Here is a 21604-nt window from a genome sequence, read left to right on the forward strand (position 1 = left end):
GGAGGGCAGCGGACGCTGCGCGCGAGGCATGCTGGGAGTTGTAGTTCACCCCCCCTACCACGCGGTGCACTCTGGGAAATGTAGTCCCACTAGTAACAACCCGGCGGTGCTACCTCAGCACCTCGCTCTTGACAGCTCCTCTGCTCCATCCACCAATCGCAGCTTTCGGTCCCTCCTTCTGCTTTCTGCTATTGGTTGGTTGAGATGTCAATCAAGAAGCTGATCTGTGGTGGTGGCGATGCCGGTGGGTGCGGAGCCGCCGAGGCGCGGTGCCGCCGCTCGGCCCGGTCACGGCGGGGCAGGAGCGGGAGGGACGACGGTTCGTATCCCGAGGGCACCACAAAGGCCGCCAGGGCACCGACCGCCACCACAACCACCGAGGCCATAAAGGACCCGGAGAGACGGAATGAAGCGGTGCCGTTCGGATGAGCTGCAGCAGCCCGAAGATAACGGGATAACGGGGGAACAACAAGGGGCTGCTGCTATGGAAGGCAAAGCGGGGGAGGTACCGGAGATGGGTGGTGGTGGTGGTGGGCCCACACCGAGAGCCAAACCGCCTGACCTGAAGGTGAGGAGTGGGGGGAGATGGGGGGTCCATTGGGGTTATTGGGAGGGTGAGTTGGGTTATAGGGGCAGGTAGGGCAATGTGAGCACAACATTGGGGTGTGGGGGTTATAGGGGGGATGTGGGGTGCTGGGGGGATGTGAGGGTTATGGGATGCTGGGGGGATGTGGGTGTGAGCCCAACATTGGGGTGTCTTGGGTTATAGGGGGGATGTGGGGTGCTGGGGGGATGTGGGTGTGAGCCCACAATTGGGGTATGGGGGTTATAGGGGGGATATGGGGTTATAGGGGGGATATGGGGTTATAGGGGGGATATGGGGTTATAGGGGGGATATGGGGGTTATAGGGGGGATGTGGGGTGTGGGGTGCTGGGGGTGTGAGCCCACCATTGGGGTGTGGGGTGCTGGGGGGATGTGGGTGTGAGCCCACAATTGGGTTATGGGGGTTATAGGGGGGATGTGGGGTGCTGGGGGGGTGTGGGTGTGAGCCCACTATTGGGGTGTTGGGGTGTTGGGGGGATGTGTGTCTTGATGTGTACCAATAGCACCAGCATGTGATCACCATGATGCTACAGGTTTCACCTTGAGGGATGGCCCTATGGTGGGCTTGGTCCCATGGGGGGGATGGGTACACAATAGGGATGGTCCAATGATGGGGGATGGCCCAACAGGAGGGATGGACACACAGTGGGATTGGTCCCATGATGGGGATGGTCCTAAGATGGGGATGGTCCTATGATAAGGGATGGTTCAAGCCACAACAGTAGAGATGGCCAAACAATGGGGACAGTCCAATGATGGGTTTGCTTTGGGGATGAAAATACTCTTGGGATGAGGGCAAAATACTTTTGGGATGAGGGTGCTCTTGGGATGATGATGCTCCCAGGGTTGAGGATGGTCCCACAGTGGTGATGCTCTCAGTTTGGGGATGCTCTTGGGATGGAGATGCCACTGGGATGAGCATATCCCTGCAGTGATGATGCTCATGGGATGAAGTGGTCCCACACTGCCCAAACAGCCCCAAGAATCCACCCACATCCCTTGGATGCACATCTAGTGTTAAGCTGGAGCTCGGCCCATCTTCAGCCACATCCAGCTCACGGCAGTGACCAGGCTGCCATTGATTTTATTGATGTGAGCACGGTGCCCAAATGCAGGTTTACCTCTTGATGTAGCCCGATAATTAATTGCCTTTATGGAGTCAATCCTCAAATGTGCTTCGTGCAGGAAAAAAAATGCATCCTAGTGCTGCCCGCAGCTCCCATAGGGAGCTCAGTGCTGGCCCTGCCACCAACACCACCAGTTCCTACTGCTGCCATCATTAGGAAGCAGTCCTATCTGCAAGTCCTACTGCCCACCCTTAAGAGCTGCAGCCCCACACTCAGCTCCCAGCAGGCAGTGAAGGAGCCTCAGGTGTAAACTGTGTGCTAGGACAGATTTGAGCTGGGAACGTGGAAACAAAGGGCTGCGTTGCATTGAATCCATCCCCAAACCCCAGCATAGCCCCACCAGCTTCCCTTTCCCCAGCCCTAACTCCTGTGCTAAGACCAAAGGCTCCATTAGGGAAAAAGAGGGGGGGAAAAAAGGAGTCCTGGCAAGGAGCAGAGCAGATGCATGACACACAGTTTTGCTTAAAAATATATTGGGTGGTGGAGATTTCTGCTCTGCAGCAGAATGGCTGGAGCCACACAAACACTGCAGCAGGGAGCACTCAGGCCTCCTGGCTGCAGCTCTGGGCTCACCAGGCCCTGCATAGGGACACTTAGTGCTCAGCTCTCACTCCTGTATCCTCAAGCATTTCAGATCTGGGTGTGTTTCTCTCTGTTTTCCTCAATGGTCCAATCTGTCAGCAGGCTGAAAGCTGAAGCCTGGCATCGTTTCCATCTCCAGTTTCACCATCTAGATCTTCTCTGCCCCAGCTCTTCCTTCCTCTGAACCTGAAAGCTGAGAGCAGCGGTGACCCCATAGCACTGGCCTCAGCCTTTCCCCTTCTTTGGGCCTGACCCAACCCCATGCAATGGGGAGCAGCCATTCAGGGGCTTCTTAGAGCTGAGGAGATGAAAAGCATTGGGGGAAAGGGGGGGTCCTGTTATGCAGCCCCATGAGCAGTGGGGTGGGATTGTGGTGGGCTGAGCTGTGAGCCTCGCAGGCAGGATGCAGAGGACAGCTCTCCATAAAGGACACCAGCCCCTGTTCTCAACCCGCAGGTACATTTCTATTTACTCCATCACACGAACAATTTTCCAAGCATATTTTGGTCTTAAAAGGACACCGCCAAGGTGAGACAGATCCCCTGTGGCTGCCGGAGCAGAGCTGCTGTCAGGCAGCTCCAGCAGCAGTGTGGTGACCAGAGCAGCTCCATCCATCACCTCCCCAGGGCATCACTTACCCACAGCTCCCAGAGTGCTGGCAAGGACCCCATTAGCTCCCCATGTCCCATGGGGGCTGTATGCTAAGCCCCTAACCCCCATAAAGGAGAGCATCTTCCCATGCAGGCGATGTTCAGATGCTGCAGCAAGAACCCCAGCGTGCTTTCAGTGTCCCTGCAGTTGATAACAGCAATGCAGAGGTAACAGCCATAGGCTGACGTTCTCCATGCTGTCATCCAGTGATTCTCCTCTCCATGCCCTATAGATATGGGGTCTGGAGACCCCCAGCTGCAGCAGCACCTGGTAGCCACAGCCAGTGGTTCAGATTTGCTTGCAGGCAGAGCTGCATATCACTACAGCACTTTGGTAGTGCACAGAGCGACATGACTAACGCTTGTCACATGTTTGTTCTCTCCTCCTGTCCCCAAGAGGAGAAGCGTGGGGGGGGGGAAGTGCTTTATTTGCCATTTAAGAACATCTATATATTTGTGGTCGAAGGGTTCTGTCCTCCCTTGGTGCCCTGAGGTGCTGGGTGTTTTAGGATGGGATGGGATGGGATGGGATGGGATGGGATGGGATGGGATGGGATGGGATGGGATGGGATGCAATGGGATGCAATGGGATGCAATGGGATGCAATGGGATGCAATGGGAATGGGGTGGATAGGAGCAGCCATGCAATGGGATGCAGTGGGATGCAATGGGATGCAGTGGGATGCAATGGGATGCAATGGGATGCAATGGGATGGGATGCAATGGGATGGGATGCAATGGGATGCTATGGGATGGGATGCAGTGGGATCCAATGGGATGCAGTGGGATGGGACGGGATAAAATGGGATGCAATGGGATGGGATGCAATGGGATGCAATGGGAGGGATGCAATGGGATGCAATGGGAGGGATGCAATGGGATGCAATGGGATGGGATGCAGTGGGATCCAATGGGATGCAGTGGGATGCAGAGGGGTAGTTTTCCACTCTCTCTATGCAGTGCCTCCAATGGGCTGCAGAATACTGGCTGGAGCCTCTGGGCATGCAAAGGGTATACATTATTAATAGAAATAGTAATAATAATTGAACCTGGTGTGAGACTGTGCTTTATGGTCGTGGTGATAAGATCCCCGCCTTGTGTGAGCATCTGAAACCTGAGAAATGGGGTTTGGATGTCAGGGCAGGGCCCATCAAAGAGCTGGAAAACCTTTGGTAAGGCACCAAGAGGTTCTTCTGTGCCAAACCCAGGTCTGATCCACTGGCATAGGGATGTGATCCAGGAGCTGCTCTTCTTGCAGTCCATAGAAACCAGTTCCTGGCATCACTAGGAGACCTTACCTGTGTTAATAAACACACGTATATGTGTATTTTGGTAATAATCTTGGTGGTTTACAGCTGTCTGCACAGTGAGATTAACCTCCGTATCCATTGCATCAGTTATTAAGCAATGGCAGTTCCAAAATAGCCCATGCAGACAATCTGTTCCGAGCCACGAGCAGCTCCGTGCCAGAAAAATGCCTCTGCTGTAGAAGTGCAATCACATCCCGGAGCAACACAAGAAAAACAGAGCTTTTACATCAGCAATAACTATTGCAGGGCAGCAGCATGTTCACAGGAACCACTCTTCACTGCCAACAGGTCCATAGTTCAGCAAGCCCTACATCCAAAGCCGAGCAATGCCAGGATCCTGCTTCCTTCTTTTGGCCTCTTTTCCTTTTCTTTTCCCCTCCTTTATACTTTGGCTCCCACCCAAAGCAGCTGCTATCGAATGTCTTTATTGCACCTTTCCCTTCCTTTTGTTTCTTTTACCCTCAAGGGGAGGTGTTGCTTGTTCCTTTCCACCTGGACCTCCTAAAGGGCAAATCCATGCGTGTGAGGCTACGTCGTACCCTTGGTGACAGAAATCCATTGCTTTATGGTTATTACCCACCTAATGCTGCCTCCGTTTCCATAGAGACACTATAAATAGAATGAAATTTAAATCACCATTTCCCCAAGTAGCAATCCAGCGTGGTGGATTCATTATAGACTTTTGGGGATGAACCAAGAGGGCATGTGTTTTCATTATGGAAAGATTCAAGCTTTTCCCTGTAGTGTTTAGTTGACATGGGATGTGCTTGTGTAACACCACTCCATTTCAGGTTGGATGTTAGGATATGAGAGTGGTCCCCAGGGATAGGGAGGAGGTGCTATGGTCAATGGGCACAGTGGGATGGTTTGAGGTTGGATTGAGATCTTTCCCAGCCTTAATGGTTCTGTGATCCCCTGTGCATGCTGCAGGTGTGATGGGAATGAGCCCCTTATGGACACTGGGCTTTCATGTCTGTGGCTTTAGGAGATGGGGTCCCTCCTGTAGGGACATGAAGCCCTGTGGCCATCTGTGAATCCCAAAGGTCATATCTCAGAAATCAGTGCCTTTGCCAAGTGGCTGCTGGGGCTATAAGTAGCTCCCTGCACACTTGTTTTCAAGCATGAGTAAATGACAGTGCTCCAATTACGGGAACCAGAGTCCCTGGGGAGAAGTCTGTGCTGCACTACATCAGCAGCAAAATGCCCCTGAACCTCAGCAGGGCCAGGATCGTCATCCATAGATCCACATCATCTCCTGGTGATGCTGTCCAGGCACTGTAGTGACTGTAGGGAACTGCTCTGGAGTTACGTGGCCACAATCAGCAGTAGATTTATTCCAGCACCCAGATCACAGCCAGCCTGAGGGCAGCCATCCCCACTGAGTCCTGCTGGCCACACGATGGGGCTGATGCTGTGGGGCTGGGGGGGGACCATGGTTTCTCTTAGTAAAAACATGCCGCCCTTAGGGTTGAGGTGCTTGGAGGCTTGTGTGGCTTTCTGCATGCTTTTGCTGCTCTATCAGAGCTCTGTATGGGTGCTGCTGGAGCTGCAGCCACCCTGCGTGTCCCCAGCTCTGCATGCCATCAATCTTTATCACTCACTCAAGGTGCCTGTAGCCATCCTTCTGGACAATAACAAGACATTTTCTCCTCTCATTCCCTGCAGAAAATCCAGCAGCTGTCTGAGGGCTCCATGTTCGGTCACGGCTTGAAGCACCTATTCCACAGCCGCCGGCGGTCGAGGGAGCGTGAGCACCAGAACTCCCAGGACTCACTGCCACCTCATTATGGACTGTCTGACCACGAATCCCCCGATGAGAAGGAGCGCTCCCCGGAGATGCACCGTGTCTCCTATGCTGTCTCCCTGCACGACCTCCCAGCACGTCCCACTGCCTTCAACCGGGTGCTGCAGCAAATCCGCTCCCGTCCCTCCATCAAGCGTGGCACCAGCCTTCACAGTGGCAGCCGGAGGGCCAAGAGTGGCTCGTTGGACCCCCAGAAGGGCAGCCCACACCTCATCCGAAAAGCCCCCCAGGACAGCAGCCTCACCGCCATCCTGCATCAGCACCAGGGGCGGCCCAGGTCATCCTCCACCACTGACACTGCCATCCTGCTGGCTGAGAGTGGGGCCGTCTATCTGCTCACTGAGGACAGTGAGAGCCTGGCTGATAAGGTATGGATATTATGGGGTGGTGGAGGGCACAGAGCCATAGAGCTGGGGGTGGATCTGCTCTTGGTGCAGTGGGTTTGCAGAGAACAAATCCCTCCCTGCTGCTGCTGGGGTTTGTGCCCCTTATGGGGATGGAGAAGGCAGGGATGTGCTGAATCCCAAGCCTGGAGTTGAGTTGAGGAGCACAGAAGTGGACCTGGCAAAATTCAGATCACATTAATGTCACCCATTGTCACCTGCACCACCTCTTCCTCTCCTGTACCCAAGTTTTCCATTGGAAGAGCTGTGGCAGGAAGGATGCAGGGACTAGTGACACTGATTTTCCTCATTGTGATGTAGATCATGGGATCTTCACTCCCTTCTTCCAGGTGTGGTAGCAAAGTGGTGTCTGCCAGCAGCAGGACACAGCCAAAATGAACCCAGCTTTGGAAAGACAGCAAGAACAGCAGCTGATGTGTTCCCAGTGAAAAGAAAGATGTACTGATAGATGCAGGAAGAAAGGAAGAGCCTTGGTGCCCATGGCTGGGGCACAGTGGGAAGGGAAAAGCATAGCAAGGCTGCAGATCACCCCCTCACCCTCCCCCCAGTGTGATTTCTAAACCACTCTGTGCATAGCTAATAGGGAGGATGGTATTTCCATCCAGTGTTTAGCCCTGTTAATTATGAAAGAGCTGAGATTACCGTGGCAGCATTGCACACCGAGGTTGAGGTGAATGGCAGAGCTGTACTGGGTGGGCTACGGCCATAAAATAACAAGCAAAGAGTTCATTAATAAAGGCAGTGGTATGCAGGGATTCCTGATTTCCCTGTAGGTACAGCAGTACATTAGCCAAGCTGTAGGGCTTGGGGACACAGCCAGGTGAGCTCTGAGGTATTGAGGTTTTGATGCTCTAAAAGAGGGCCAGGAGGTGGTGCTGGCCCTGGGAGGGAGGCAGCAGCACAGGGCTAAGGTACTTGGCATGGCCAGGAATAGCTCTGTAATAGGATGGAAGTGGCTGGGCAGGGCCTGGGGGTGGGAATGCAGAGGAGGACCCAGGAGGGGATGGGAGCAATGTGCCCCCCAAGCTTCTCTTCCTTGGCACCAAGCATCTGAGAGGGAAGTCTGACCTGCAGACTCAGGGGCCACTGACTCGCCCCTGGCAGCATCCACACCTGGACCTGGACCAGAACCAGGACCAGGAGCTGTGCAGGTCATTAATCTGAGCATCCACAGGCTAAATTTCTTGCATTTGGCACGTGGCTTGTGTTGTGTGAGGAGCTCATTCCTGCTGAGTCCTCTTTGGTTGCAGCTTTGGAGCTGAAGCCATTTGCACCAGGAGGTGGGAGCAGAGCAGCACAAGGAGTGCAACAAGGGGATGAATAATTAACTGCATATGACACAAAGAGTAATAAGAAGAGAGGCAATACCAGGGCCATTGTGGGGCAGTGGAAAAAATAAACTATTTAGAGAAACAAGAGCTACGTGATATTCTCATATCATATTATTTTTTCCATAGCCCAAAGGGAGCCTCCTGCCTGCAGACAGCTCATCTTCTGCTGGGGCTGCAGATGGGGAGACGTTCTGCAGGGTTAAAAACAAATTGCAGCTGTGCTGTGTGCCCATGCTCTGAAGTTTAGGATGGGGTAGGGTAGGGTAGGGTAGGGTAGGGTAGGGTAGGGTAGGGTAGGGTAGGGTAGGGTAGGGTAGGGTAGGGTGGGATGGGATGGGCAATGGGATGGGATGGGATGGGATGGGATGGGATGGGATGGGATGGGATGGGATGGGATGGGATGGGATGGGATGGGATAGGATAGGATAGGATAGGATAGGATAGGATAGGATAGGATAGGATAGGATAGGATAGGATAGGATGGGATGGGATGGGATGGGATGGGATGGGATGGGATGGGATGAAATTGAATTGAGTGGAATTTTGAATGGAAAGGAAGAAGGGAATGAGGAGAAGAAAAGGGGAGAGGATGAGGAGAAATTCAGTCGGAAGGGACCATCAAAGATCCCCTAGCCCAACTGTCTGACCTCTAAATTGTGCCCTAAAAGAGGTCTTTACTCACCAAGGAGCCCTTGGGCTGCAGGACTCCCTCCCTGGGGATGCAGGTGCAAATATCAGGGAGCACTGCTGGATTTCCAGCTTGCTGCTGTAGCCAAAGCAGGACAGTACATTGGGGTGTGCATTTGTGCCGGTGCTGGATCTGCTGGGCAGTGTTTCATGTGAGGATGTGAGAGCTGTGGCACATGGGTCGGTGACAGGGGGACGGTTGGGGTATGGGTATGCTGTAGCGTCCGGCAATAGGAACGTGCTGTAGAGCTTTCCCCTTATCTCCATAATCCCCTCCTGGTGACCCGCCAGCGCACGGGGAGAGGCAGACAGGAGGATTACGGCCGGGGCCAGCCACGGAGCTGGTGAGTGCAGGTCCCTGGGGCCGCGATCCCCCCGACAGTGGGGTCGGTCTGGCTGGGCAAAACACCCCAGGGGGACCCTCGTCCCCGTCCCCCTCCCCATCCCCGCAGCGACGGACCGAATCGGGCCGGGGCAGCCGCGGGACCCTTTGCATGGTGCTGCCGGGGAGCTGCGTGGAAGCCTGCGGGGCGTGCGGGATGGTGCACGTCCAGGTGAGCCCCCAAAAAGCAAAAGGCGGTGGGGACCGGAGGGGACTTGGGGCTGAATGCGGCCATTAGAGGGCAGCGTTACCGCAGCGTGATGTCCTGTGATGCTTCTGTCTGTACCGGCTCCGTGATGCACGGGGATACGAGTGGCAGCGCTCAGTCCCACTCACCCCATATGGGACCCACACCTCACCCCACAAGCAGGCTCCGTGCCCGCTGCCCTCGCTTTCCCCCAGCAAGTGACAGCACCAGCTGCCACCGCTGTCCGGATGCTTCATCCATGAGACAGCAGTGGGATAGGAGCAGTTGGGACTCTACATCTCAGCCTTGGGATGGTTGCTGAAGGGAGACGAGCCTCGCTTATTTATAGGCTTCCAGCCCTGATGCTGTGTCCTCTTGCTCCCCTCCCCACGTCCTAAAGGTGCTTCCCAGCCTTGTGGGGGTGGTCAGTCGTTTGTAGCCTAATCCCCGGTGTCCCCAAAGGCACCGAATGCAGAGCAGGGCTCATCCCTCTAAATATAGCTGCAGCAGTGGTTGTATCAGGAGACGCTGAGCGTGCACCCCACGGCCACCTCTGGGCTGGGGACACCGGGTGGTGTTGGGGGGCTCTGAGCAGCCCCAGCACAGCAGCAGAGATGGCTCAGCCTTCGCCCTGTGGGGCACTCAGGCAAAGTTCAGCTCCCATTCCTGGCTGCCCCAGCGCCGCTGGCATCCACCCGCATTGGGTTTCAGGGAGGGGAGGGGATGAGTTTTGTGCCTCTTTACGGCTCTGGTTACCCAGAACTTGTGTCAGTCGACAACTGGGACTGATAGAGGGACACAGGGACAGCGCAGCCCGAACCCGGCTCCAACAGGAGATGCCCTGGTGCCAGAAGCTTGCTGGTAGGAAGGTTTTGCTCCACGGTGCTGATTGAGTATCCTTCTTCCTGCTGCAGGAGGGGATGTGGTTTCTCTGGGTGTCCCAGGCAAGGGGGAGCTGCAAGGGGGGATTTGGGATCCCCATCGAAGAGCAGTTTGGGAAGAGAAGCTCTGAAAGCACAGATACTCCTGATTGCTATTTAATTAATTCAGGAGAAGATGATCAGGCTCTCGTACTGATTCACCCCTTAGCAGAAAACATCGTGTTCCTCACTCAGCCTTCTTTGACATATGGCTGTTGTTTCCAGCCCACCCCCAGCTCTTGCTCGCTGACAAGCAGCAATGCTGAGCACATGCTGTGCGGGGTCCGGCTGTCACGGGGACCCCCCAGGGCAGCGGGGGGTGGGTTAAAGATCAGAATGGGGCTCATGGGGGCTGATGAGCAAAGCAGGGTCCTGCCCTGGGACTCCTGATCCTGCTGCTTCCACCTCCCCCATCTACCAGCAACACTGAAACCCCGCAGTACAGGCAGCTTTAGCACTTCCTGACCCAGCAGGGGACATGGCTGCACCATTCCCAGAGCTCCTGGCGTTCCTCCCTCCCATAAGCTAATTTCCCCCTAAGTTCTCCAAGCATAGACATGGCTCTAAATAACCGTAGCCGTGGGGGTTGGTCACTGAATTGTCCTGGCAGCGTGTTCCTCACCTGTGATTGATGTCCAGGGACACTGTGTCATGTGCCCAGGGACTGCCCTATCGGGACCTACTGTGGTGGCACACAGAGATGCTCAGAGCAGGGTGAGGACACATCCCCATCACCCCAAGGACCCATCTCTGCACGAGGCAGGAGCACATCCCCAGTGCCACCACTATGGGGTGGCAGCCCAGACTGGGGCCGTTTCCACGTGGCTCCTTTGCTGTTCCCTACACCCCGTTCCCAGGCTGTTGCCTCTCCCCCAGGCTCCCTCCCCTCTCACCAGCCTGTGCCGCCTGTTCTTGGCTGCTTCTCAGCCTCGCAGTGCCTGTGCTGCAAACCCACTGTGCCTTCCTCTGCCCCTTGGACTCCTTAACTGCAGCCATGGCAGAGGGAGAGGATCCGACGTTTGGCAGGAGTGAGCAGGGCATCCTCATGCAAGATCCACATCCTCCTGACTCCTGTCCTGGGAAGAGGATATTGCTCTTAAATTCTCTCCTGGGTGTCTTTGTAAGTACCCCCATCTGCTCCTCTAAGCAAGGATATCAGGGTGTGCAGGGGTGCTGGGTGGTACCCAGTGCAGGGCTTGGGATGCCCATGGGGTTATCTGGCTCCTGAGGTTCAGGGTTCAGCTCTGGGCTCCAAATACAATGGGGACAGCAATGATTAGGAACAGTCGAGTTTGCAGATCTCTTCTCCTGATGACATGTTTGTGTTGCATTGCTAGCTGGCCTTGCAAAACCCCTTTGTTTCTAGTATGGGGAGAGCTGGGCTGCTCTGGCTTTGTTTCTGGAGAGAGCACCACTGCTTTCTGCTCCTTTGGGGTTTAACTTATAGGGGATTTGGTGCTTTCTGGAGGGCTCTGTGCCCTTTTGTGTGAATTGGATTGGAATCTGCTGCTGGTGTGCAGGGTGTGCGGGAAGGGGATTGCTGATGCAGGCTCACAGCATGTGAGGGCAGGATCCAGAGAGGGCAGACCTGAGAAATGCAGGGACTGTTAGTATAGGAAGCTCCCTTTGGGGTTTATGGCATGCAGGGCCATGCAGCGTGGGGCTGAGTGTCCTAAACTCAAAGCTATTGGGGTGAGTTCAGCCCATTTGCTCCTTGCCATCCAGCACCATATCAAACAGCTACCTGCCAGCTTGGCTGGGGATGCCCTGGGCATTGTGCCATGCACCATGAGCAGGACCCTCATCCTGCTTATACCCTTGGTGTTTAATTAGAAGTGCTGAACTGTGCTTTGGCAGCTGCACATCACAGATCTGCTCATGCCAGGCTGCTCCAGCTCCTGGTACACTGTGATGTACGGCACCAGTGCAGGGGGATGCACTGGGTCCAGCAGCACTGGAAATGCATCCCTGTCTCAGAGCAGCTGCTACCTCCATGTCCTGTTCCCCTGCTTGCTCCATCTGCAGCCACTCTTATCACTGCCCCATCAGAGCCCATGTCTGCACCCAGAGCAGCTCCGAGCTGGTGGGTTGTGCTTGCAGGGCATGGAAAGACATGGGGGGAGATGGGAGGTGATGTCCAGCAGTGTTCAGGGCAGTCTGCATGTCTGAGCTGTGGGAACAGCACAGCTCTCCCCATTAAGCATGTATCTAGGTCACGATCAGCTCATCGCTCCGGCCTGTACAATTAAATGTGTGGCAGGAGAGACTTCCCAAGCTGTTGTTTTTATGCCTTTTCTGAAAAAGAAGCAAACCAGAGAGCTGCAGCCGAACCTCTGCCATTCAGACTTCCATCCATGTTTATGCTCAGCAAAGAGCAGAGCCCAGCAATGGGAGCAGCTTATCCAAGCTGCAGGTCAGATTCCTTGCCCAGAACCTTGGCTTTCACTCCAGCAATATACAAGGACCGGTGGCTCCAGGCTGCCACCAGCTGCTGCAGTACCCAACCCTGCTGCCGCTCTGCTTGCTTTGCAACCGTGACATTTAATAGCTTTTTAATTGCACATGAGGGAATCACAGTTAAAGAGACAAAGCGAGGTATCAAATACCTGTAGCTGGCACGTAGGCGGCTCGGCTGCTCCGTGCCATGGCAGCGGCTGCATCACTCAGTGCAAGTTCCCCATTACTCCCTATTGCACTGAACAGGGCCAGCACTGATGGCTGCTCCCCAGCTTTTGCCCCACGTCTCCTTTTAATGGCAGATTTTGGCACCTCTGAGGCCAGTTTCTGGCTCTCTGTGCAGCCCTCATGTGTTGCACTGAGGTCTGGGGTTGCACCACATCTCAGCACTTTAACTCCTTCTTTCTATGACCCCATAGCGACATTGCTTCCCCCCTGCCAAAACCTCAGCAATAAGTAATGAGCAGAGCTCCCCAGCATCAATGTGACACTGGGGGCGTGAGGTCCTCCGTGTGCTTTGCTACAAGGCGTGCTAAAAGCACAGCTCCGAGGCTCACAAGCATATATTTATCCCAGAATGTGGTCGTTTAATTTTGCTCTGAACCATTTGCCACTTGCACTTGCTGTGCAAGGAAGGCAAGGAGAGACCCCAACAGAGCACAGTGGGAACGCAGAACTGTGGGTGCTGAACATGCAGGTGGGAACACGGAGGTGTCATCACCACCATTCCCATGAGTAACACCCCTGCAGAGATACTCACGGTGCATTGAGGATCAAAGCATCCCGGCCCTGAGCAGAGCTGTTGCCGGGCTGCCGAGATCTCAATGGCTTGGCTGGGATTTTCCCATGCATAGTTTCCCACCCGGAGTTCCACTTTGTGCCTCCGCTTGGCTTTTCCCATGCTCAGCATCCTGGTGTTGTGACAGCGTGGGTGCTCAGTGCCCGTCACAACACCCTGTGCTGGGGCACATGCAACATGCAGGGCTGAAGGCGGCGTGCGTATCCCTGCTGCAGGGATGAGGGCTGTTTCTGCATTACAGCCCTGAAAGCTACAGTCAGAGAGAGAGCTGTAAACAGCTCGGGAGGATTTACTGAGTCGGCAATCCCGCAGCACACAGCTCAGCTCAGCCCCGATGCTGCCTGAGCGCTTGGGAAGCTCACAGGGTTGCAGGGACTGCTCTGCAGCCCTGCACTCGGGCTGGGGGACACACAGTCCCTGAGCTCCCCCAGGCAGCTCCTGAGCTGACCCCTGCCATGGCATCGCAATGGGGATGCAGCCAGGCAGCCCCTGCCGAGTAGCCCTGGGGGATCCGAATCTGCTGGCAATGGAGGTAGGTGCTGCGGCCGCTGGGCTTGGGGAGGGTGGGCAAAGGGATCTCGTCTGGGTCCCCCTGTCAGCCCCAGAAACATGCATACTCAATGCATGGAGCCCAAGGGGTGATCTGTGCCGGAGCAGCAGAGACAGGGTGGGAAGCTCCACTGAGAGCTGAAACCGTTAACGTGCTCCTGATGATCTGTAAGAAAAAATACTGTCAGGATGGGAAATGAACAGAGGCAGCTGCTGCTGTCCCCTCTGCCTGTACGGGGGCACAGAGCAAAGCACAGAGGGCACAGGGCTCCTGCTCCGGTCCTTGCTGCAGGCTTGGGAGGAAAGTGGGAGGTGTGAGTCAGGGCTTCTGCTTCTATTTTCAATGCCTGGGGTTGGAATAGTGGCTCTGATCTGCACGGCACGGGTCTGAGAACCTACATGGGGATGGGAAGGGGCTGGGGACATCCCATGTCATGACAGGCTGATGGTAGTGATCAGCTCACAGCATCTATGCTGAGTTCTGCTTTGCTCTGAGCCCCCCAGGGGAGAGGGGCCATGGGAACAGCTACACTTCATTAATGACTACCCAAAAAATCGACCACACCACAGCCACGTGGCATTAGCTCATCCCCAATGCTCCCTAATAGGTTGCAGCATATGGAAACCAAAATAGTTTGGAGCATGAGTAAGTGTCCCGAGAGCTATCTTCTGAACTTTGTGAGCATTGTGCCATTTCTTAAAATGGGTTTGAATCCCTTCCAGCCCCAGGGTGTACAGGGTGACCCAAAGCCCTTTGTTGGGGACACAGCTGTGACTCTGGGCTCCTTACCTTCTACCTGAGCTTTCCCTCCATCAAACCTGCAACAGCAAACAAACCAGCATTGCATAATTGTGCCCGGCCGTGGCCCTCCAAGCACTGTTTGCTCAGCTTATTAGCTTGAGCCTTTTGCATATCTCAGCTCTCCCGGGCTGAACCCTGTTGATAAGAATAATTCTCCTCCTTGCATCCTGCATTCCTCCCGCATCCCACATCAGCTCCCCCCCTCCCTCCCTCCCTTCCAGCTTGCCTAGAAAACAAGTATAGGAGATGGACGGTTTCATTTCACTGTGCTTACCAGAAGGTTTTGCTGCATGTAGGGAAAGTGTGGCTGCTGCTAATCCCCCTGCTAAATCTGCTGCACAGTCATTTAGGCTGGCTGGGATTTAGCAGGCACTGCCTGTTAATGCTGCAGAGATCTGTATTGTCTTTTTTGTTGTTGTTGTTGCCGCTTTCAGAGCAATAACCTGATGTGGCTCTCACATGGTTCTGCCCTGTGTCTGAAATAAGGGCAGAGCTTTCTTAGGGTTCTAGGGAAGGGATTTTGCCCTGAACACAGCAGCACAATGGGAAGCATCCTTTATCCCTTTATAAAGGGAACTGGAGTTTCTGCTGTGATAACACTGCATTTCAGAGAAGTTTGAGCCACTTCTCCCTTTCATTACCCTCTTTCACATTTCCTGTCCCAGCTGCTCTGGGGCTGCTTTTCTTTTCCACGGCTCTTTTTTTGTCCTTTGCTGTCTATAAATGGTAAATCTGGGGTAACAGCCTGCTTCCTGCTGCCTCCCATTTCTTCCTGCCCATAAGAACCAAAAGCAAAACCCTCCCCTGGGCTGAAGGGGAGCCCTGAGCCTACAAACTGCAAGTTGGGTGGGTGGGTTCTTTAAGGAAAATGCTGATCCAAAAAGGATGGAGCTCTGCCCTAGAAGCAGGCGAAGGTTGCTTGTTTTCCCCCCTTTCCTTGCATCTTTGAGTATATTTCCCCTGTAACAGTGAGATAAGAAAAGCCCAGCCTAAGGGCTGGGGGCTGCACGGAGCTTGTAGTTATCAGTGTTTTCCTCCCACGAGGCTGAAAGCACTGCAAGACGACCCTTATACTGAGCACCAGTGTCCCCAGGTGGTCTACAGCAAGCCAAGCCATGCTTATATAAAGCCCTACAAATCCCATGCTGGGCACTAAGACAAGCATAGCCCGTGGCTCTGTGTCCACAGCAAGGGAGGGACATGAAAACAAGGTGTGGGGGGCATTTCCCTGCTCCTCCAGCCCAGCTCAGCACTTGCCACAAACAGGAACCTCAATAAACAGCATCTTGAGAACATTCCTCCCTTCTGCACAAGGCATTTCCCAGTGATAAAACACTCCTAAGTAACGATCTCACAGCATTATCCCTATTAAAGGGTCACTCGGGGAAAATGTGATGGAAATGAGAAATTATTCAGGTCTGCCAACAGTATTTAACTTTCAAGCAGCTCTTAATTAGAAGCCAGGAGCCATTTATACAACCGTTGAGATTTGCATAGGAATCTGCACGTAGAAGCTGGGAAGCATGATGATTTTTGAGTGGTAAAGCAGCATATTGTGGGGGGGAGAGGTGCTGGCATAGGATCCATGCTCTGTGGGTATGTGGAGCCTGGCCTCAGGAAGGTGCTTCTCTCTCCCCAATGCTTTAGTTTTTCCATCTTTAAATGGAGATCATTGTGTGCCTGCAGTTCCCAGCAGGTAACCACTGGGTTGCACAGTCCCTGCTCTGATGGGAGGTTGGATAAGGGGTTTCCATTTCAGCTCCTCGCTGCTTTCCCCTAGCACAGAGCTGGTTCCCAACACTGTGTGCAGCCCAGTGAGCCCCCAGCACTGCATGTGCTTTGCTAAGAACCCAAACCAACCCAAGTTATGCCTTTGTCCTCTGACTGGGATTCCACCAGTACCCAACTGATATTTCCTGATATCCAACCTACCTTTCCTAATATCCTCTGCCTGCAGCTTGATAAGGGGGACGTGGCCACACTTGGGCTGCCCTCCGCCACCGGCCACGGTGACACCGATGGCCCCATCTGCCTGGATGTCCCCGATGGCACTCCAGACCCCCACAGGACCAAGGCAGCCATTGAGCACCTGCACCAAAAGATCCTTAAGATCACCGAGCAGATCAAGATCGAACAGGAAGCCCGTGATGACAATGTGGCAGAGTACCTGAAGCTGGCCAACAACGCGGACAAGCAACAGGCTTCACGTATCAAGCAGGTCTTTGAGAAGAAGAACCAGAAATCAGCGCAGACCATCGCACAGCTGCACAAGAAGCTCGAGCATTACCATAAGAAGCTGAAGGAGATCGAGCAGAACGGCCCATCCCGACAGCCTAAAGATGTCTTCCGGGACATGCACCAAGGCCTGAAGGATGTTGGGGCCAATGTCCGCTCCAGCATCAGTGGATTTGGTGGTGGTGTGGTGGAGGGAGTTAAAGGAGGGCTCTCAGGACTGTCCCAAGCCACCCATACTGCTGTAGTGTCCAAGCCTCGGGAATTTGCCAGCTTAATCAGGAATAAATTCGGCAGCGCAGACAACATTGCTCACCTGAAGGACACGTTGGATGATGGGCACCCTGAGGAAGCCTCACGGGCGCTCAGCGGTAGTGCCACGTTGGTCTCCAGCCCCAAGTACGGCAGTGATGATGAGTGCTCCAGTGCTACTTCAGGGTCAGCTGGTGGTAGCAACTCTGGGGCTGGCCCCGGTGGGTTGGGGAGCCCCAAATCCAACACGCTGGAGGGCCATCATAGCAACTTTGACACCATCCTGGAGGAGCTGCGGGAGATCAAGGACAGCCAGTCGCACCTGGAGGACTCCATGGAGGACCTCAAGGCTCAGCTGCAGCGGGATTACACCTACATGACACAGTGTTTGCAAGAGGAACGCTACAGGTATAGGGCCGATGGGGGGGAAGGGCAATTTGTGTCACCTAGGGTGGCTCTAGGGGGACCATGAGGGAACCTTCCTGGGCTTGTGAATGAGCCCTGCACACTGGGGGTGGTGGGAGCTGCATCACAGAGGATCAGGAGGTACGTTACCATCATCAGCCCCAGGCAGGAGGGAGGTGGATCCATGGGTTGTGGTTCTGGGGGGGTCCCTCCAAAGCCAGTGCCCCCCTCTGCTCCTACACACAGGTACGAGCGCCTGGAGGAGCAGCTGAACGACCTCACTGAGCTGCACCAGAATGAAATGACCAACCTGAAGCAGGAGCTGGCGAGCATGGAGGAGAAGGTGGCCTACCAGTCCTATGAGAGAGCACGGGACATCCAGGTAGGGGAGTATCGGGGTTCAGCCTCACACTGCACCCTCCACCACTGGGGCAGAGAGGGACACTGGGGGCAACAGAGGGAGGGACAAGGGGAGCCCTTTTCCCAGCTGTTATAACTTATATATAAGATTGAGTCCTTGCTGTGATATTGTTCCAGCAAGAAACTCTGATCCCAAAATGCATGTCTGTACCCATGTGTGATGAGCACATGGGTAGGTACCCATGGCACAGAGAGCATCCCCAGCACAGCCAGGGCATAGATTCACAGAGAGAAACCCATTCTACCACCCGTCACCATCACATTACACATAGCAGAGCTACAGGAGCAAAACCTTGCACATAGCAAATCCCCAAAGCCCTCATTGCCACCAAGTGGCCGTAACACAGCTGCACCCCGCAGGAAGCAGTGGAGTCATGCCTGACACGGGTGACCAAGATGGAGCTACAGCAGCAGCAGCAGCAGGTGGTGCAGCTGGAGGGTCTGGAGAATGCCACAGCCAGGAACCTGCTGGGGAAGTTCATCAATATCCTCCTGGCTGTCATGGCTGTCCTCCTTGTCTTCGTCTCCACTGTGGCCAACTTCATCACACCGCTTATGAAGACCCGCATGCGCATCCTCAGCACCGCCTTGCTCGTCCTCTTCCTCTTCTTCCTCTGGAAACACTGGGACTCCATCACCTACTTTCTGGAGCACGTCCTGCTCCCCAGCTGATCCAAAGCAACGGGTGTTTTCCCATTTCCCATGGAGGGGATGGCGCTCCGGAGCCGTTGGTCATTTCTTTGCTCACTCTTTGGTTGCTTTCCTGGCCCTCAGTCAGCTGCGGTCACTCAGAGCAGGGTGAAGTCGGTCCTCTGGGATGCTCAGGGTTGGGGGGTGAAGAATGAGGGAGTTTGGGATGAAATTGGTGATGTAAGTGGTGGGTTTTTCTAAGGGGGGGGGTTTGGTTGTTGGGTTTTTTCTACTGTTGCTCTGTTCTGAATGTCAGTGGGAAGGTCTTGTGCAGAGCTTGTTGGGATTGAGGACTGAGCTGGAGCAAACCCAGCTTTGGGACAACTTTCTATATGGAGAGGAGTTACCGGGGCTGACTTTTTCCCTTTCAAACTGAAAGATGGAGCTGAAACAAAGCACGTGGCAAAGGAAGAACTGGGTCCAAGGCAAACATCACTGCTCCCAGTGAGCTCACAGCAGGACACACATCTCACCAGCTTCTCCAACCCCCTCACCAGGACCAGGGCAGAGCGGGGCTGCGGTGCCATCCCCAAACAAACCCTGGGGACCCAATGCAGACCCAGTGCAGCATCAGCATTGGCACAAGCAAAACCCCCCTCCTCTACTGGTTTCTCCTCATTTATTTATTTCCCCTTCCTTTAGCTTCAATTGATCTGATTCTCTTCAGGGACACCCAGACTTTCCAGCATCACGTCACTGAGTTTTCCAGCCTCTGCAATGTGTTGTGTGCGTGTGTGGTTTTTAAGTTAATTCAAGACTCTGTTTCCATTTGTGAATCAAAGCTGGTAGCGCCAGGGGGAGGTGGGCAGCTGCCTCCCCCAGCCCTACACAAGAGCACAGCATGCAGTCTTGGATGTTTCTTAAATTATTTCATACCTATATATTTATGTAATATATCTAAACACACACACACACACACATACATATATATATAAATATAAATATATATAAAACTTACCCACAATCAGATCCTCCTCTGGTGCAAATGGGTGCAGCTCCAGCGACTTCAGAAGCACTTGGACCAGGTTTGTCTCAGCTCAGAATTTGGCCTTTAGCAGCTTTCCTGCTCTATAACCCTGTGTGCAGGGCTGCTGTGGGACATGGGGAGGGGTGCATCATTTCTGACCTAGACACAGTATTAAGGCCACCACGTGGGTACTGGTCTGAATGCATCAGGGTGAAGTGAAGGAGAAGTCAGCTTGGGGAGGGGGGGGAAAACAGCAGCAGGTTGGGTTTCAGCTGCTTGCATTGACCTGGAAAGGCAATGGATTGATCAGAGCCAGCAGCTGAATCAACATGGAGGGGGGAGGTGGGCAGTAGGGCACTGGGGGGGTCCTGGCAGCACCAAGGGCTGGATGTGTGGATGGACCCCAGTCCTACACAACCTCCTGGTGGTTGTTTTCCCCTGGGCAAGGCCACTGCCTTCAGTCTCAGTCACTATTTACCCCCTCTTTATGCCTCCCACATACCTTAGCAGCCCCCCATGCCTTTCCCCCCCAAGTTCTGCACCCCATACTGGTGGTATCCTCTGCCTCACACCTCTTCCATCCTCCTGGCTGCTGCCCTGTCTCCACACTCCCAAACACAGGCATCAATACTTCTCCTTAACCAGCGTCACTGCCCAGCTGAACCCACCCATTCCTTACCTGTTAACCGTTCTTCCTGCCCAGGGAAGCAGCAGCCCCATACAGAGAACAGCAGATGCCCGGTACCCCCATCCGAGCCCCACATCGGGGATGGCTCCGGGGCTGCGGCCACTGGAGGGCCCCCGACAGCCATGGAGAGAGGAGAGGCGGAGAACAGGGAGGGGATCTGAAGTACCCCCGCCCTAAGAGCTCTGGGGCCGGGTGGGGTCCTTCATCCTAATTAGAGCCTTAACCCGTTCCGGGCCAGAAGGATGAGATTTTGTGAGCAAAACCCTGCACCCTCCTGGGTCACCCTATTCCCAACCTGGGGACAGCAGGAACAGACAGCAGTGGGACCCTTGGGCTGAGAGAGCCCTACTGCCCCCCCTACATCCTCGTACCCCCACCACCATTCCCAGTGAGGGGGGAGGCAGAAAACCCAGCACGTGGAGCTGGGCACTACGGTGACAATGGCTATGGGGCCAATTCCCACGGGCTCAGGGCTCCCTGAGGACTTACATTCTCCAAGTGGGGCTGGAGAGGTTTATAAGAGCCCCCTTTGTGCCAGAGGGAGGAGAGGTGAAGCTTTGACGTCAGCTGGGGAGGAATTCCTTAATGCCATTCAGGCCTCCCTCGGTTGCTTTGCTAATTGCATTTTATGTAATTGCAGCAGCTGGGGCTGCCAGTCTGCTACTGGGAGGGGGATAGGGGCAGTGGGTATGAGGAACTGGGGGCACTGGGAGCAGCTCTTCCTTTGGGAATAGCATTGCAGCCCCACTGCCCTATGGCCATCCTGCAGTATGGGGTGCCCATGCCTTGCTGCCTCCCCCCACCTCGCATGAACACGGGGAGAAGTAATTGTCATACATTGGTTTGGTATCTAAGGGGGTAATTGCACTTAATGGAGATGGATGAGGAGGTGATTTATCTTGCTCACATTATGCCGTCAGGTTCCCAGCTGCACGAGTCGTGGACAATAAAATAATGTTATTTGCTGGTGGAGTTCCCAAATGTCCCCACTGTGTCATATTGCTCTGGGTGCTTCTCTGTCCCAAGGAAAGGAGGAGCTCTGGATGCTGCCGAGCACCCATAGGGCTATGCTTGTGTTTTGGGGTGCTGCTGGCATTGCCTTGCTCCTACTTATGGGATGCTGATGCAGATGCCACCACTGGTCCCACTGTGGGGGTCATGGCCATGGGTGCTGCTGTAGAGCCCAACACAACCCCTGTCCTCAGCTCTCATTGCTCAGCAGCCTTCCTCATGAGGAGGGGGTGGGGGGTGGCTGGCCCCAGCAATGGGAAAACCAACGGGACCCCAGACATCCCCTCCCCCTGCCTGGCGGCTTGGCCAAGCTTAGGCTGTAAAAAGAAAGAGCTGGTACCAAG

At 54.5% G+C, this 21604-nt stretch overlaps 1 protein-coding gene across 4 annotated transcripts; it reads left to right on the forward strand.

The window, feature by feature from the left end:
• Window positions 1-210: 210 nt before the first annotated feature.
• TMCC2 (transmembrane and coiled-coil domain family 2) lies at window positions 211-21234 on the forward strand. 4 transcript variants are annotated; one of them, XM_015885055.2, is made up of 5 exons: window positions 211-568; window positions 5939-6445; window positions 16553-17487; window positions 17731-17866; window positions 18265-21234. In XM_015885055.2, exons 1-5 carry the CDS (start codon window positions 407-409, stop codon window positions 18574-18576), a joined length of 2052 nt encoding a protein of 683 aa, XP_015740541.1. In that variant the 5' UTR covers window positions 211-406; the 3' UTR covers window positions 18577-21234. The 4 variants fall into 4 exon arrangements, with proteins under 4 accessions (XP_015740541.1, XP_015740543.1, XP_015740542.2 ...); XM_015885057.2 differs by lacking the exons at window positions 211-568; window positions 5939-6445 and adding exons at window positions 9810-9961; window positions 10990-11108; XM_015885056.2 differs by lacking the exons at window positions 211-568; window positions 5939-6445 and adding an exon at window positions 10156-11108.
• The last annotated feature ends 370 nt before the right edge of the window (window positions 21235-21604 follow it).

This window comes from Coturnix japonica, chromosome 26 (assembly GCF_001577835.2).
Source record: "Coturnix japonica isolate 7356 chromosome 26, Coturnix japonica 2.1, whole genome shotgun sequence".
NCBI classification, from domain to species: domain Eukaryota; kingdom Metazoa; phylum Chordata; class Aves; order Galliformes; family Phasianidae; genus Coturnix; species Coturnix japonica.